We start from the raw sequence: 17447 nt of genomic DNA, 5'->3' as shown, positions 1-17447 counted from the left end.
AAATATCATTATGAATATTTTTATATAAAATAGATTTGACGTCAGGCACGCCCACAGCTGGCGAGCCCATGACGGTATTATTATTAATATAATTATTAATATTTGTATATAAAATATATTTGACGTCAGGCATGCCAACAGCTGGCGAGCCCATGACGGTATTATTATTAATATAATTATTAATATTTGTATATAAAATAGATTTAACGTCAGACACGCCCACAGCTGGCGAGCCCATGACGGTATTAATATTAATATAATTATTAATATTTTTATATAAAATAGATTTGACATCAGGCACGCCCACAGCTGGCGAGCCCATGACGGTATTATTATTAATATAATTATTAATATTTTTATATAAAATATAGTTGACGTCAGGCACGCCCACAGTTGGTGAGCCCATGACGGTATTATTATTAATATAATTATTAATATTTGTATATAAAATATATTTGACGTCAGGCACGCCCACAGCTGGTGAGCCTACGACGGTATTATTATTAATATAATTATGAATATTTGTATATAAAATATATTTGACGTCAGGCACGCCCACAGCTGGTGAGCCCATGACGGTATTATTATTAATATAATTATGAATATTTGTATATAAAATATATTTGACGTCAGGCACGCCCACAGCTGGTGAGCCTATGACGGTATTATTATTAATATAATTATGAATATTTTTATATAAAATATATTTGACGTTAGGCACGCCCACAGCTGGTGAGCCCATGACGTTATTATTATTAATATAATTATGAATATTTGTATATAAAATATATTTGACGTTAGGCACGCCCACAGCTGGTGAGCCCATGACGGTATTATTATTAATATAATTATTAATATTTGTATATAAAATATATTTGACGTTAGGCACGCCCACAGCTGGTGAGCCCATGACGGTATTATTATTAATATAATTATTAATATTTGTATATAAAATATATTTGACGTTAGGCACGCCCACAGCTGGTGAGCCCATGACGTAGCACGGCGTTTGCTGTCAAAAAAAAAGAAAAGATGGCGACTATATCAGATATGTACGATGTGGGTTGGGAAGGTAAGACAAAAGACAATATAGATTCTCCCCAAGTGACATTGGGACTCGTTTTTATATTTGTAAAGGTGTTACGCGTGTCCTGGGTTTCATTGAGTGAATGTGTTTACTGTGCAAGAGCACGAGGCAGAGTGTGAAAGAGTAAGCTACCGCTAGTTAGCATGGTAAGCTAACGTGCTGTGCTCATCCACACAGTCGACCCGTGCGGCGCATCCGCGCCAGGTTGAGCTGTCCCCGGCGTTAAAGGTGCGCTCAACGTTAAGGTGTGTCGTCGAGTTGTTTCCGGTCTGTTTTCAGATCGCTACCTTAAGTCTGTCGCGTGCGAGCCACGGTCGGCTAACGGCGTAGCTATCCACGTCAGCTCCATCCTGTACGTGCACAGACTGCAGTTCACGTCTCACGCTGATAATCCTATAATGTGCACCAACGTGCATGTGTGGTTGTCTGATGTGCCCTAGTGACGTCACCGCCGAAGCTATAGTGCACGCGACAGTCAAACTTCAGATATGTCTTTCTTTTCCAAATCATCCCAAATTCAATTTAAATTGAATTAAGTTCATTTTGAATAGCCCGATATCACAAATTCAAAATGTGCCTTAAGAGAGCTTTACAGTCTGTACACGGACGACATCCCTGTCCCAGGACCCCTCATCGGATCAGGAGAAACTCACAAGAAATAGAAACAAAACCTTTCAGGGGGGAAAATGGAAGAAACCTGTGGTGTAATAACATGTAATAACATGTAATAACTAGAACGGGCACTCGGTAGAGCGCATACCTTCGCATATCACAAGATTGGGCATTGACTTATGAACATTTTGGCATTAGTTGCATGCCAATTGGATAGAAATTGACCGCGCTATGGTAAAAAGAAGATTTTGACTTTTTCTTGACTTTGACCTGATCGATCCCAAAATCGAATCAAATGGTCCCCGGATAATAACCAATCATCCCACCAAATTTCATGCGACTCAAGAAGATTTTGACCTTTTCATGACCTTGACCTTTGACCCCATCGATCCCAAAATCCAATCAAATGGTCCCCGGATAATAACCAATCATCCCACCAAATTTCATGCGATTCGGTTTAATACTTTTTGAGTTATGCGAGTAACACGCATACAAAAAAAAAAAATACACGGCGATCAAAACATAACCTTCCGCATTTTCAATGCGAAGGTAACTAGAAAGACGTGTGTATTTTTTTTTCTTGGTCAAACCGTTTCACAATTTTTGTCGACAGAGATGAGAGACAAGCTGCGTAAATGGAGAGAAGATAACTGCAGGAACAGTGAGCAAATTGTGGACGTTGGCGAAGAGCTGATCAGTGAACATTTATCTAAACTGGGGGATGACGGTAAGTGTGTCCGAACTACATAAATCAGTACACAATTTTAACATAATTCCTCAGCAAGCATAAACACTCACTCGTCTTTTGGTCAATGCAGACTAAACGGTTCATTGTTGAGATAGAACATTACTTTAGGCAACAAGTGGCACCACTTCAGTTACATTAAATACGGGACTGTTATCAAACTGAAGTATAGAAATAGCCTTTATGAAAAACTCACTCTAGGAGAGGCGTGGGACACCATACTGTAATGACACAACAGCTTGTCATCCTTTTCTCGTGGCAGTGCTCACGGCATATAATCGAAGGAAGAGATGAGTACAGTCCGCCGGTCTGTCCAAAGTTTAAAAACATTTTGCGGATCCGAAAACCATTTGCTCCCCCTGTAAATAATAGCCAGACTAATGATGGGTTTCTGGACACATTTCTGACACGTGATTGCTCCAAGTGGGCAATATTCTGCCTGTTAGATTTGGTTCTCTCCCCTTTTTTATTTTCGTGGTATGAATTTTTCTTTTGGCTAATTTTTAAACGGGATCTAAAGTTTCCTGTTGCTGAAAAAGCCAAGGCCAGAAATACAAGATCCACTTCCATTAAACGGATATTTAGGAGACCTTTAGAGGGGAAAGGAAGATACTTGACAGTTTTATGTAACATGCTTCTGTGTCTTAGATGATGAGTGGGTAACATTATCAGTAAAAGCAGAACAGAAAACATGTAATATGTTCCAGACTGTACACGGGGATACACGACTGTAATCGTCATGGTGTGAAAGGTACAATAGTACGCATAGCCTGTTGCCTAGGAATGCACTGGGTAGAGTTTCTTGAGATTTTTATTTCTGAAGCAGGCGTGAGTTTTACTTGCCGTAACCGTATTAAAGGTAATGGTCTCCCTTTACAGTACTGTCCTACTCCCTTTCTCCCCTATTAACACTTGACATGCCATGGATTTATTGAAACCAGCGCTTAAATTGGCTGTGAAATGGGATGGCAATTATCAAAACAAAGAGTTGGAATCATTAAAGTCAAGAAAAACTTGAGGCATTTGTTTGTTTTGGCATAACCTGCCCGATTTGAGGCGGAGTTGGATTTTATTATTCTTTTCGATTAACAGGCTAATAAGCACGTCCAGTTTGCTTGTCGGAGCTGTCCGTCTAACATGTTGCATTAATTCCATTAATTGGCTTCTGCAGTCAGGCTATTAGTCGTTGTTATAATGTTACAGTTGACTGAATGAATAAACATTTCTATGTATTTTTTTTTATAGCTAACCACCAAGTGAAACATGTTTAAGGAATGGGTGTGCCTGTTAATGATGGGGCTCCACATGCCATGTTATACAAGTACAATAAATATAACTGTTCTGAAATGTCAAACTGGCTTGCGATTGGTTTTATATGATCAGAGAAACATGTTTTTGACAATATTCAACCATGAAGTCTCCACACAAAACAAAATCTTAAGCATCACTGAGCAGAAAATGGTCAAAGCAGACGTCTTTATTTGGAACGGTTCGTATGAACAGCACAATGTTTAAATCTGTAAATCTGTAATGTTCTCTGAGCCACAGTAACTTACCACAGTCCCACTGTCCAGAGAGACGGATGAGGAACAGCATGTCACTTACGGCTGCTTTGGTTTCACAAAGCATCAACGTGGGTTTTGTTTTATCTGCCCAACTTGTGACTCTCTATCCTTTTTTTCTGAAAAAATAAATCCCCTTTATCATGACGATCATACTAGAATACCCAGTAGGTATGGAAAGTATTCAGACCCCTTTTAAATGTTCACTCTTTGTGTCATTGCAGCCATTTGCTAAAATCAAAAAAATAATTCCTCATTAATTTACACTCAGGACCCCATCTTGACAGACATTTTTTGTTGTTGAATTTTTTACAAATTTATTAAAAAATAAAAATTGAAATATTACATGGTCAGACCCTGTGATATTTCATTTTCTTTTTTTCAACTTTAGTCTGAAAGTGAGAGGGGGTCATAACAAACCTAACAACTTATTTTACTTGATAATGTTACACTTTATTTTCTCAAATGTAGCATTTCTACTGAAATTGACAATCATTTACTACTCACGGTGTGGGGAAATGAATGACAAGACCAGGTTGTTTACTTGTGATTATCATCGTTAATATACCTAAGTTTGACATTTTTCTCTGTTTTCTTTTTTTCACATGGTCCTACACAGAACATGGTAAATGGAGTGTAGTTGCCATTTGTCCTTCGAAATCAAACAAAACTATAAATAAAATTGCCACTGATGCACCGTGGGTTTTGGAGTTTGACGCAGGCAAAAGAAAAGTAACGTCCATTTCGGTATGTTGACCCACCTCTACACATAACCACAGGTGCCCAGTGTTACCCAATCAGTGAACCTAAAACTAAATATATTAAACTAAACTACAACTATCATAAGAAACAACTAACATATCAAAATGTAACCTAAACTAGAACGGGCACTCGGTAGAGCGCATACCTTCGCATATCACAAGATTGGGCATTGAATTATGAACAATTTGGCATTAGTTGCATGCCAATTGGATAAAAATTGACCGCGCTATGGTAAAAAGAAGATGTTGACCTTTTCATGAACTTGACCGATCAATCCCAAAATCTAATCAAATGGTCCCCGGATAATAACCAATCATCTCACCAAATTTCATGCGAAGTTTAATACTTTTTTAGTTATGTGAGTAACACGCATATAAATAAATAACTAAATACACGGCGATCAAAACATAACCTTCCGCATTTTCAATGCGAAGGTAATAAGCAATAAATAATCAATATTGTTTTACAATAAAACTAAATACAAATGTCAAAATAAATGGCTCCAACATGGAGCATTCCATATGAAATGGGGACGGTTCTTTTCAATGAGCTCCTCGGCCGAGTCGCAGCACAGAAGCTTGTTTGCGAGTAGAAAACACGGCATGCAGCTGTTGCGGTGCGTGAAGTTGCGACGTCAAGTGCACGGTTCAATCTATAATTTGCCGTGTTCCTGCAGACGGTGGAATGGAAAGGGCGTTAACACAGTCCTCTTTGTCTCCTCTTCCCAGTATGGATTATTTATGAGCAGGTGATGATTGCTGCGCTGGACTGCAGTCGCGATGACTTGGCTCTGGTAAGTTTTTTAGTTTTTTTGTTGGGGTTTCTTCCTCACGCTCTGGAGCTTCAAAAGCCATCGCTCGCTCCCTCGCAGCCATTCCCACTTTGCAGCAAGCCCCTCTGCCAAATGTGAAAATCAGATTTTTTTTATTTGGCCAAATGGTATTACTCTGTCTGTAAATTGGGGGGGGAAAAAGCAATTTTCTGAGTTGGAATTAGAGGGTGTAGCAAATGAGTGCAGAATGCGTGCTTCATGTGTGACAGGGCTCCAGACTAACTTTTTTAACTAGGAGCACAGTGGCCCCTAACTTAAAATGTTAGGGGCGCAAGCAGAAAATTTAGGGGCGCACACAGGGTTTTCCTGGGCACCATCTATTCATGCAGTCGAGATATTGAGTGAGTGATCAGCAGCTGGCCGCTCTGCCATGATGCGCGCACACATCCGCGCACACGGGTAAGCACACTCCTCACTAGCACCCCCTCCCCCCGTTAACAACTCTTCTCGGCTCGCCCAAATTTTCTCTATGCAGGAAAAACCCTGCGCACAGTATAAATCGACTTGCAAAGTTTTCCCATCATTTCTACTGTATTACTGATACATAATTTCGACAATATACAATCTTATGCCTTTTTGCCTTCATGAACTGCAAAACATTCACAACAGAGAACTCTTCAGAAGTTACTGTATTGAGTTTAAACATATTTTAAGAAAAAACATACCTTGAGCATGTGCATGTTGCACTACGATGTGGCCAATCAAAACATTTGTTGGTTTCTAGAGATGCACCGATCAGGTTTTGGTGCCGATCACCGATCACTGAAATCAGTATCTGCCGATCACAGATAATACCGATCACGGTGTCGATTGAAGCATTCTATTTTTTGTGTAGCATTATTGCTATGAGGACTATGAGGAAATACATATATAAAGCAACTCAAACATTAAAGAAATTACAGATTTCTTTAAACATTTAGGACTTTTACTTTGAAAATGTCCTAATTGATACATTACAATTGTTTGATTGCTATTGTAGGGATTTCAGATATGTATGGAACACATCTGCATCATTCATTTCCTGGAACTCTTGGGGAAATCTATATACAGGACTTTTCTTAACATACACAAGTCTGACTAATTTTTATAAACTCTTCCTTGGTCCAGTAAAAATGTTCTAATCTTAGCATATGTTAAGCTAAATCTCAGAAACGATCTCTAAAGATACAAAATCAGTTCATTGTTTACTTTTATATGTTCGTGTATGATTTGTCGACATCTTATTTTCAAAAACGGATGTTGTTTCACGTGGTTCTTTACGCTAACTTTGCAAAACCGGATGTTGTCACTTAAATCCTTCCGCTAACTTTCTCAAAACCCTCGCGCGCTCCCAATCGAATGTGTTTACCGTGAGCATCAGGCTCGAGTGGCAGACATGTGAGAGTCGGCTGAGTCGACCCAGAGATTCAACTCGGGGGACGGGACGCCGCTCGGTGGTGAGGATCCCCTCTGACCTCTCACTCTGCGGCCAACGCCGGTCGCATTGTCTCCGTTGCGGTGCGCCTCTTTTCACACATTAGCCCCCCCCCCACACACACACAGGCCAGCCTTCTTCTTCGGTTTTCGTCTCCTTTCTTCTTCTTCTGGAGTTAATGTCGGTTAGCAAACCAGTCATTCAGGCATTATCGCTAACTGTAGTGGGCTGAAGTGTAGAACAAGTTTGTCAGCAACAAAAATATTTAATAACAAAAACAAAAAAAATCTGCTAATTTACTGGTCGCGCATGCGCGAGTTGATGAAAAATTTACTCGCACTGTGTCTAATTTTAGGCGCAAAATGCGACCATTTGGTCGCAGTCTGGAGCCCTGTGTGAGCTGCACTTGGCCATCCTTTCATGGAGTTCAACTCGTTTTTCCCCTCAGGATTTACTCGGTGGTTCTGTTTTGAAGTATTCGCCGCTCTGAACTTTTGCAAATCTGCATGGGGTTAAAAAACAAAAAAAATCGACAGATCATGGCTGTTGAACTGGTTAATCTCCGATCGGTATGGATATGCCGACTCCCTCAGTGAGTGCAGAACAGGCGGGTCATTGGAATCGGTTGCCTGTTGGCGATCTGTTCAGCCAGACAGTAACAGCATTACCAGCCTCTGTCTGATTGATAGCGGCAGCATTTCAGGTCACACTGCAGACATTTGTTCATCTCGTTCAGGACGATGTAGAATGCGAGTAGCACTTCCTCAGCTGTTATCGAAAAAAAAGCTTTGTGCTGAGGCATCCTCGATTTCGCCCCCCCCCCCCCCACACGGTTGAACGGCAGATTCTCACATCAAAGTCTGACATTGGCCTTTTGACAGACTGTTTTTAAGTCTGTGCATTGAGTTTAATGAGCCGAATCAACATCTGACATATTCAGGTGGGTTCTATCTGTAGAGGTGTGTGTGTGTGTGTGTGTGTGTGTGTGTAACACACTTTAGTTGCGGCCAACTATAATTGGTCTCTCTCTCTCTCTCTCTCTCTCTCTCTCTCTCTCTCATCCTTGCAGACCTGTCTACAGGGACTGAGGAAGCAGTTTCCAGATAGCCACAGAGTGAAGCGCCTGTCGGGCATGAGGCTGGAAGCTTTGGAAAGGTAAGCATCGGGCACCGGAAGCTGCCGAGGCGGCAACAAAAAGATTCGCTCAGCCGCTGTTATATTTGGCTCCTAAAGAGGCTTAGGGGGCAAGAAAGTGTGTGTGGGGGTGTTCATGTCGGATCACCCTGCATTCCTTTGGGAAGAGGGGTTCAGCACTGGGTAGTCCTGTGGCCCTTTTTTAAGCCTGAGTTAGGGATTCCCGGGAAGGAAGTGGTCGGATCCCACTGTTATTCGAGGGGTCCCTCAATCATCTTCGGTTTCTGTTCCTCCGATGTTTCCTTGTTTCCTTACCCCCTCATTCCTCTCGCTACCCTCCTTCTTGTCATGCTCTTTTTCCCTGTGTTTTGTTTTGATCCGGGCCCCACAAGTGTGTCGGGGACATGTTGCCACGAGCTCCAGTTTGCTGCCCCCTTCACATTTTATATGATTTCTTTTTTTAATTTGGGAATCTGCAGATTATGAAAAAAGCATGCATAATTGAGCGCATGAGCAGGAAAGACAAACTGGTGCTGAGCCCAAGTAAAGAGACTCCAATCTGTTCACTACCTCGCTCACATCCCTCCCCACCCCCCGACCAGATCACCGTCGCTGGTTTATCGGTTATGTCGGAGTTTGTGATAATTGAGAGCGATTGCTCCGGCGCTGTCGGATTAAATAAACGGCGCACTGGGATCTAATTGGCAGCAGACAGAGCCGCACTTGAATGACACGGCTTCAAACGGCAAGGCCCTTCCCCTCCGCGCACACACACACACACACACAGTTTCCTAAATAAATAAAGCAAATCAAAAGCCCAGTGCCATCTGAAATCTCCCCAAAGTGTGGCTGAGTAATAAAGTGAATGTGAGGGAAGCAGCAGTGCTGGAAGTGGGGCTTCTCAGCGCTAATGGGAACCAGAGTTGCTTCTGTCTGCTGCCGGCGGTGGGCGGGAAGCTTTCTGATCACTGAACCCTGCCTTTGGCTGCTAAAACGTCGGCGTTGCAGATTGCCCCTAAATAGGGGCGGGGGGGGGGGGGGGGTTCTTAAAATCATCCTTCAGCACCTGATTTGACATGACAAGTGAAGTGCACATACCTCCTATTCCCAGATTTCTATACCGTATGATTTGATATTTACAGCTCATAAATTCTCTTTCTAAACAGAATCATGTGGTTTAAGTCCAAGAGCTTGAGGCGCTGTGTGTTGGATATTGTTGCACATGTATGTGTGTGTGTTGTGGTACCTCGCATGGGCCAAGAGACGGATAACCGAACCAACAGCTTCGCCGTGCGTCTGCACGGACGTGAGAAGCGGCAATTACATTTTGTTTAAAGGTGAATCATGCTGGATACAATCAAATCAAAACGCAATCTCCCAAACTGAGCTTTGTTTGTATTGATTTCATGACTCGCCGTGAAGCGATATAAGCCCCCTCGCAACGTCGGCCGTGCGACCGGCAGCCTAAACCCCAACGAGTGTTTATTTCGGCCTCGTAGATCACCGCTGATTTCTGCACCGCCTCCCGCGTGTAATCATAGGAACCTGCCGCGCTGTATACAGAAACGTGATTACCTTGAACTGCGTTTGATTTCCCCCCCGACTGGGATCGGTTAAAAAACTAATTTTGTTTTATTTTCTCTCTCTTTCTCTCGCTGAAGGTACGACGAAGCCAACAAGCACTACGAAGCCATTCTCCAAGACGACCCCACCAACACGGTGAGATTGAGAAGAAGGGTTTCCCTCGGCTTCGCGTTGTTCTTTACGGTCGCCGCTTTTTTGGGTTTTTTTTGCGGAGGGCTTTAAATCTGCCGAGGCACTTTGGTGTTAGCAGTGTGAGTTAAACTCCCCTTGGCCTCTCTGACCTCAACCACAGTGCTCCTCAGCCTTTCACCCACACGACTGCAAAGCGTTTAAGGGAAGGTGGGTGGGTGGGTGTGTGGGGGGTGATTCATGCTCTTAGTCAGTGGCAGACATGTTCGGTGGGAGTAAACCGTAAATAAAAGGTCTGGCCTTTGAAGGTGATTTACTGGGCCTTTCAGACCCCCCCCACCCCACCCTTGGGTGAACGTGGCCGAGCTCCGGTCCCACCTTCTTCATGGTTCGTACGGTCATGGAAAACCTGGAAAAGTCATGGAATTTTAAAATGGTCATTTCCAGGCCTGGAAAAGTCATGGAAAAAAACTTAAATCATAAAAGTTTTGGAAAAGTCATGGAAATGTTGTTATAATCACATGTTCATTTACGCCGAGTTTGAAATAATTAATATGTTTTTTAAAGAAAGACGCTCAAAATATAAGCCGGCGATAGCTCTCAATACGCAACATTTTCTAAATTGTTCATGTTTATTCCGAGATTTCAGTTTGGTCATGGAAATTTGGTTTAAAGTCATGGAAAAATCATGGAAAAGTCCTGGAAATCCATTGGTCAAAATGTGTAAGAACCCACCTTCTTCCATCGCCATCGCCCGGCTTCAGTTGCAACGTCTGCAGTTCAATCAGACGAGCCCGATATAACTTTATTCAACTGCTCTGAAGTCCTCTGCCCCGCCATCTTCTCCACCTCCGTGCAGCGACTTTCAGAGGCTCGTCTAGCCGGCGTTCTGCCAATCCCCAAACATCATGTACCTGCTGTTAATTGCTTCCATGAGGACATGTGGCCAATGCGAGAGAATACATCTTTGAAAGGGCTTTTCAAAAGAAACCGTGACGTTTTTTATTTTGGCTATACCGCTCGCCCCAAAGATGTTCGACACGTTTCCTGTGCCACGCTGACGTGCGGATCACTTTAGATGGTTTCGACATTTTCTCTCCGCTGGCAGAGTGCTACCGACGCACAGCACAGGCGTCTGTGCTCCAGACACGCAGCACAGTGCTTTGGACGCCGTGCGAAGATTTAGCACATCGTCCGTTGTCTTCTTTAAACGGGCAGAAGGCTCATTGACACGGCTAAAGAATCGTTTTGCTCTCACTTTGGCCAAAAAACTCAAAGTAATGGCCACAGCTGCTGCCTCCCGCCCTCGCTTCATCAAGACCCCAGCGTACAGCGATGGACAGGACTGTCTCCATGCTCCCCTCAGTCACAATAAATCTTCAGGGGCCGTCGGGTCACGGGATATTCTTCTTTTTAAGGCACACCTTGTGCTCGTCTGGGAAGTACAATTACAAGTTGCGTTCATACGGAATAACATACATAAAAGCGTCTAATAAGTATTAATTCTGTCAAAAACACGAATGCCACAGAACGGGCAACTGAAGGATTGACGACTGACTTAATTCTAACGTCGCACTCTTTGCTGTCGGCATAAAAAACATTCAAACACATTCTTACGGTCGTCTCCGTCCCTAATTTATGCTCAAGTCTTGAGCGTGTGAAGGAAATCCCACTGTTTTTACGTTTGCAGTGACTACTTAAAAGTGTTTTATCCCGGTCACGCTGTCCAACACGAGGTTGAAGTCAAAGCTTCATATCTCCGCTTGGTTCTTGGAACGCATTGAACCTCTTTTCAGACAATGGGAGTTGTAATTTCAGTGACTCCCAGGGCACCTCCCCGACATGGCACAGGTCTCCCGGGGATTCCAGTGACACCCTCGGAAAGGGACCGGTCAGTTTCCTGGTGGTGGGGGGGGGGGGGGGGGGGGCAGCGATGGAACAAAACAGACAAATGGGTCTTCTGTCCCTGCAACCGTTGAACCTCCTTTTCCCACAATCCTCGCCCTGAGCTTATTGGCTGCGGGTGGAGCGCCGGTCTGATGGTGTTGTTTAGGGTCACCTGTCTTTGTGAGCGTTGCCCCCCCCCCCCACATGTTCTCACAACACGCTCCAAGGGATCGGGCCCGAGAGATGGCGGAAAATTGCCGACCGCAAGGAAGACTTGCGACGCATCCCAGCATGCGAAGCAGAGATTGGAAACTGAGCTGTTGTAATTACAGGCTGTGGAATAGATGTGGTACCCATTAACCAAAATTGTTGAATCAACAAAAATTGCTCAAGGTTTTTTTTGCCATGGCAGCGTCCAAAAAATGTTTCAAACTCTTAGCACTTCCATTTCTTGCTACGTTCCAATACCTACAGCAATGATCTGGCAAAATTATTGTCTGCGTGCGTAAAAATTTATTATATATATATAATATATATTATATGAATATATATATATATATATAATATATTATATATATATAATACATATATATAATATATATTATATGTATCTATATATACAGATAGATTCATTGTAGGACAAGATGATATTGTTTAAGTCATCAGAAATTCAAAGCCACCACATCCTGTGAAGTCACATAAATGATGGAGTTAAATTGTATGAAATCTAATAGTTTTTCTGTTTTTGTTTAGTTACAATGACGTTTGCATCATTACTGCTAATGGATGCAAACAAACCCGTAACGGTCCCATGAGGCATTAATACTTGCACAGTGCTAGATGCACCACCCTCGCCGTGATGTTTTTTATTATAAGGGGAGGTTGCGGTAGGTCGTAGCAAAGAGCCAGGGGTGATGTAAATAATCCAGTCCTCACTCCTAAGGCCTCCTCGGAGCGCTAATTAAAAAAGACTCACGATAACAGGGGGATCAGACCCACTGCCAGGTTTTTCTGGATCATTAGTTAGAGAAAGGAGGAGAGAGAGAGGAGTGGTTTGGAATAGCTCTCATTTAATAAAGTGCTTTGTGACTCGCTGGGCTACCAACTTCCATATGTTCCCAACTCCTTTGAGCCCCAAGTGGTTCTTTATCTGGGGAAAAAGAAGAAGAAAAATCTGGGAGAGAAGTGGGTGTGGTGATGGCCGGAGCGCACAAGTGCAAACATTCCCCATTCAACCTCAATGTAGTGTTTAAAAAAATCAATACAATTGGCTTCCCTTTTTTGGTATTGTAAGAGGAAATATCCCACATGCTTGTAATTTAGTCTGAAGTGAGTATAAATTCCTGAATCTCGCCGAGCATCACGCTCTGGTGGAACACACTGCATGCGAGGCGGTGTGATCTTTGTGTTTTATCGTCAGTAGATATAAAAGAAGAAAGAAAGGGGAGGTTGACGGTTCAGTTTCATAACTTAATCACATTTTTGGATCATTTCACTCTCAATTTGCTTTCAGACTACACCGATGATAAACACACTGCTGCGGATGTGAACAGTGTTTGTAAATTAAGATGCAAGTATGACGCCTTTTGGGGCTACGCAGAAGTCATTTCTTTTCATCGGGGTTCGTACGGTCATGGAAAACCTGGAAAAGTCTTGGAATTTTAAAATGGTCATTTCCAGGCAATTTGTTTTTAAATTTGTTATATAAACATGTACATTTGTTGTATTCATATGTTCATTTATGCTGAGTCTTAAATAATTAATTTGTTATTAAAAGAATGACGCTCAAAATATAAGCCTGCATACACTCTTTCATACTCGCAGCACACATTTTTCTCGCTGCAAGTGAACACACCTTAACTGAAAACACAAAGGTTTTATTATTTAAATCAAACTATTGTCTCTCATTCATTTGTGTCGTTTAATGTAATATAATGTATGCTTTGGAATTCGCATTTCTTGTTTAAACACAACATTTTCTCACTGGAAATTTGGTTTAAAGTCCTGGACACCCGTCGGTCAGCATGTGTATGAACCCTGTAATACTGGTAGAATGCTTTGCTTTTGACCTGTTGCATGTGTGTTTTTCACCCTCTATATTGCTCGAGGCTGCCGTGTCCCAGCTTGATGGAAAAGTTGATTTTTTTGCGACGGCCGTGTCAGACGAGGCCCACGTTTACAGATCCACAGACGTGACTCGCACACGGCCGTCGATGGCTTTGGTTAGCAGTGCAGGAAAGGAAGCTCTACTCCATCAAGCGCCAGTCCATAAATAAAATGTGCTGTGGCAGGGCAGTGCGCTTCTAATGGAGCGGCAGCCTCCCGTTAAGGTTTTCACTTACTATCAGAAAGAGGGGGGGGGGGAAACATTTGGAAAAGTCGCAGCAGCCGGAGTAATACTTTCTAACACAGATTGATGAGAATCTAATCCACCTTTAAGGTCATTTCCAACATCAAAGCGAAGCGGGAAAGCAATTTTCAGGTGATGTCAGTCGCGGCCGGTGGAGCGTTGGCTGCGTTGCCGTGCCGACGGGAAGACGGGCATTGGCGTTTTGAGGGAGTGTGCCAGTTTCCCCACTTGGTTAGGTTATGACTCACCGCTTTATCTCAGCCACATTAAGCTCATTCCAACACCCTCAAACGTGTGTGTCCACCCCCCCCCCACGTCGGACGTCGCCACCAACTCGATCCGATCGTGCGTTTTGGTCGCCTTATGTTCAGTTAGGTTTCGCCAGCAGTCCAAAAAAAACGGATGAACGTCAAATGTGTCGGCGGCCTGTGCCCCTTTTGTAAAAATAAAAAGAAAGATTTTCAGAAATGATTCGGTCTCGCAGCGAAGCCCGGGACGGGATTGTGGGTGTGTGCCCCAAAAGAAGCTAATGTACACACTTAAACTCACAACTCTTACACTCACTCACCCCCCCCCCCCACCCACCCAAAACACTCCAGAGCTGAGCTCCTAATCCTGTTTACTCTCTGCTCCGCAGGCAGCAAGGAAGCGCAAGATCTCCATACTCAAGGCCCAGGGGAAGAGCGCCGAAGCCATCCGGGAGCTCAATGAGTATCTGGAGCAGTGAGTATTTGTATACGAGAAGGGGGCAGCGGGGTCAGGCCCCCCCCCAGCCCCCCGCCGTCCTCCCCATGGCTTTTATTTTAATTAAAAAACCAAGTTTGCTTTCAATTGAGCTGGCACGACTCGTGCATGAGGCGCCAGCAGACTGTTTCTCCTCCCTTGACGGTTGGATGACTGTCGTTATAGTGAATGGTAATATTGTACTTTACGCCACTGTCACAACTGCTTTCCCCTTTTTTTAAAATTCATATATGGTAATGTGTTGGAGGAGGAGGAGTTATTGTCTTTTTCTGTTTGTTAACAGGTTTGTTGCGGATCAAGAAGCGTGGCATGAGTTGTCGGAGCTCTACATCAACGAACACGAGTAAATACTTTCTATTTTTGAATGCACCTTTTAAAAAAAAAAGAAGAACAAAAATCTGTTAGGTTAAGGGTGATTTACTTTGCACTTCCTCATGGCATGGAACAGAATTGTTACATTGGTTGACAAGTGTGGTTTTCCACTTTGCATTTGAATGTTTGGTCGAGATCTAAAACGTGCATTAATTCCAGAGGAGCCATGAGAGGTTGTGACAGGAGGGCTACCTCTGGGCTTTGAAACGGAAGCCCACGGTCTCTGTGGTCACGCTGCGACCGAGCTTCGCCATTCGTAACCAATTTGAACCGAAAAACGATTCCAACATGACCCTTTGATTTACACGCCTCCTGTTATTACAAGGGTTAGCTAATAAGTAGTCTGGAGTATTGATTTCTCAACGACAAACAACAAAGACGAGGTAGAGCTGGGTATGATCTCAAGGAGGAAAAAGCAAAACAGGAAATGAGCGCCGTGTTCAACCAGTTGTGTGTCCATTGTCTGTTTAACCCTCCTGTTACCTCCACATTTACGAACATATTTGACCCCAGCAATTAACACCTCCAGAAAATTATTAGAATTAATATTGTTTCCCAAGTTTAAGTGTGAGGTACTTTATGTTTGTTTGTTGACTACCTAAATAGCCCTTTAAATATATAAAAAAGTTGATATTTCTTATATGTTTGACACAGTGGAAAAACAGCCTGGGGTCAAATTGACCCCAAAGAACACCGACATTAAACATTGAATGGGGTCAAATTGACCCTAAAGGTAACAGGAGGGGTAAACACACACTCTTGACCTAGTAAATAGATAAACCAACTACCAAATGTCAGTGTTTTTCCTCATATCAGTTAAAATATGTTGGCTTCATGCTCAAATTCACCAAAACGACTAATTTGAATGTGAATTGCATAATGGAAAAAACGCTAAATGAGGAAAAGCGTATACATTCTGAAGAGAGATTGGGATTTGAGGTGTATCTGCTGCATGTGAAGTCGTTTGATTCATTTGTGTGTGTGTGTGTGTGTGTGTGTGTGTGTGCTCCTTTTTAAATTACAGATGTTGTGTCTCTGGAAACCAGTAATCTGTTTCCAGCAAAGCGGCCGTGTGTTGAAGGTGTATCTGTCAGTTTTAACAGCGCCTCGCGTCAGACTGATGGCTCGATCTCCAGAGGGCCGCTGCGGGGCCACAATGGAAGGCGCTGAGATGCCGAACTCAGCCAGGGGTCTGAATGGAGTCCCTGTCCATGTTTGTCCCATAAGAGTAGTTTAATAGGATTTGGGTCTTAAGCCCCCCCCCTCCTACATATGAGAGCAGAAAAGCCTCCCTGGCCTCCCGCTGATATCTCAGTTGCCACGGAGAATAGCCAGACAGACAAGAGAGGGGGGGGAAAAATAATTTGTTTGTGTCACCTTTTATCCCCCCCTTAATTGTCTGGGGCTCAGACGTAAGTGAAGCAGTGTCTGTAGTTGAACTATGCTTATATACGTGTGTGTGTGTGTGTGTGTGTGTGTACGCTGACTGCCCGGTTGCTCCGGTACGAGGCCGGTGGCAGCAGGAATGCGCAGCGTGGTGAGAAGGCTACTTATTGGATATTTGGTGCTTTTGTCCCGGAGGCTTTATTGCCGTCGTGGCCAGAGGAAATCCAGGGGTGAGCGGATTATCTCCCGACTTATCCCAACACTTCTAATATCACACCGCTCACTCCCACAGCCCCTTATCTACAGGCGTGTCACTTTCTTTTCTTTGTTTTCTTTATTTTGGGTTACAAAACTCCCTGTTTCCCCTCCTCCTCCTCCTTCTTCCGGATAGCCATGGCATTATCGCCGCTCTTTTCCAGAGGGGATGGAGCAGGGGGCCAGAGGGAGAGAGAGAGAAAGAGAGAGAGCACTTGCTGTGAGATTCCCAGGAGAAGGTGGTGGCGCCCCCTCGACTTCCCAGCCAGAGAAAACGAAGGGTGACGGCGAAGCTGGGAAGAGAAATAAACTCTCTTCCCCTCACTGCGCAACACCCTGGGAGCTAAAAATATACAACGCAGCGTGTCTCCACACTGCCATTGTTTGGGGGGGGGGGGGGTTGCAGCCGGCGTCAGTGTCAACACATTAAAAATGTAATTAATAGCCCCCGAGTTGACACTGTTAAAACAATCCTCACGCCAGCGGTGTTTAGACAGCGGATTGTTGTGTCTGGCTCTCGTCCTGACCCCGAATGTGGGACTGACAGAATTGGACTGGTCATCCAGAGTTACAGGATCAATTCGCTAATATT

The 17447-nt window shown here is 43.5% G+C and overlaps 1 protein-coding gene across 1 annotated transcript in view; it reads left to right on the top strand.

The window, feature by feature from the left end:
- Positions 1-1013: 1013 nt before the first annotated feature.
- Positions 1014-17447, top strand: part of emc2 (ER membrane protein complex subunit 2) — a 35361-nt gene continuing 18927 nt past the window's right edge. The window contains exons 1-7 of the mRNA XM_056443853.1: positions 1014-1072; positions 2313-2426; positions 5497-5561; positions 8084-8169; positions 9810-9867; positions 14736-14821; positions 15126-15185. Coding sequence (XP_056299828.1) covers positions 1033-1072; positions 2313-2426; positions 5497-5561; positions 8084-8169; positions 9810-9867; positions 14736-14821; positions 15126-15185 — 509 coding nt within the window. The 5' untranslated portion in view covers positions 1014-1032. The remainder of the gene's footprint in view (positions 1073-2312; positions 2427-5496; positions 5562-8083; positions 8170-9809; positions 9868-14735; positions 14822-15125; positions 15186-17447) is intronic.

The sequence above is a fragment of the Pseudoliparis swirei genome, chromosome 22 (assembly GCF_029220125.1).
Source record: "Pseudoliparis swirei isolate HS2019 ecotype Mariana Trench chromosome 22, NWPU_hadal_v1, whole genome shotgun sequence".
Lineage (NCBI taxonomy): Eukaryota > Metazoa > Chordata > Actinopteri > Perciformes > Liparidae > Pseudoliparis > Pseudoliparis swirei.
Note: the sequence above shows the minus strand (reverse complement) of the source record. Positions and strands in the feature narration are given on the sequence as shown.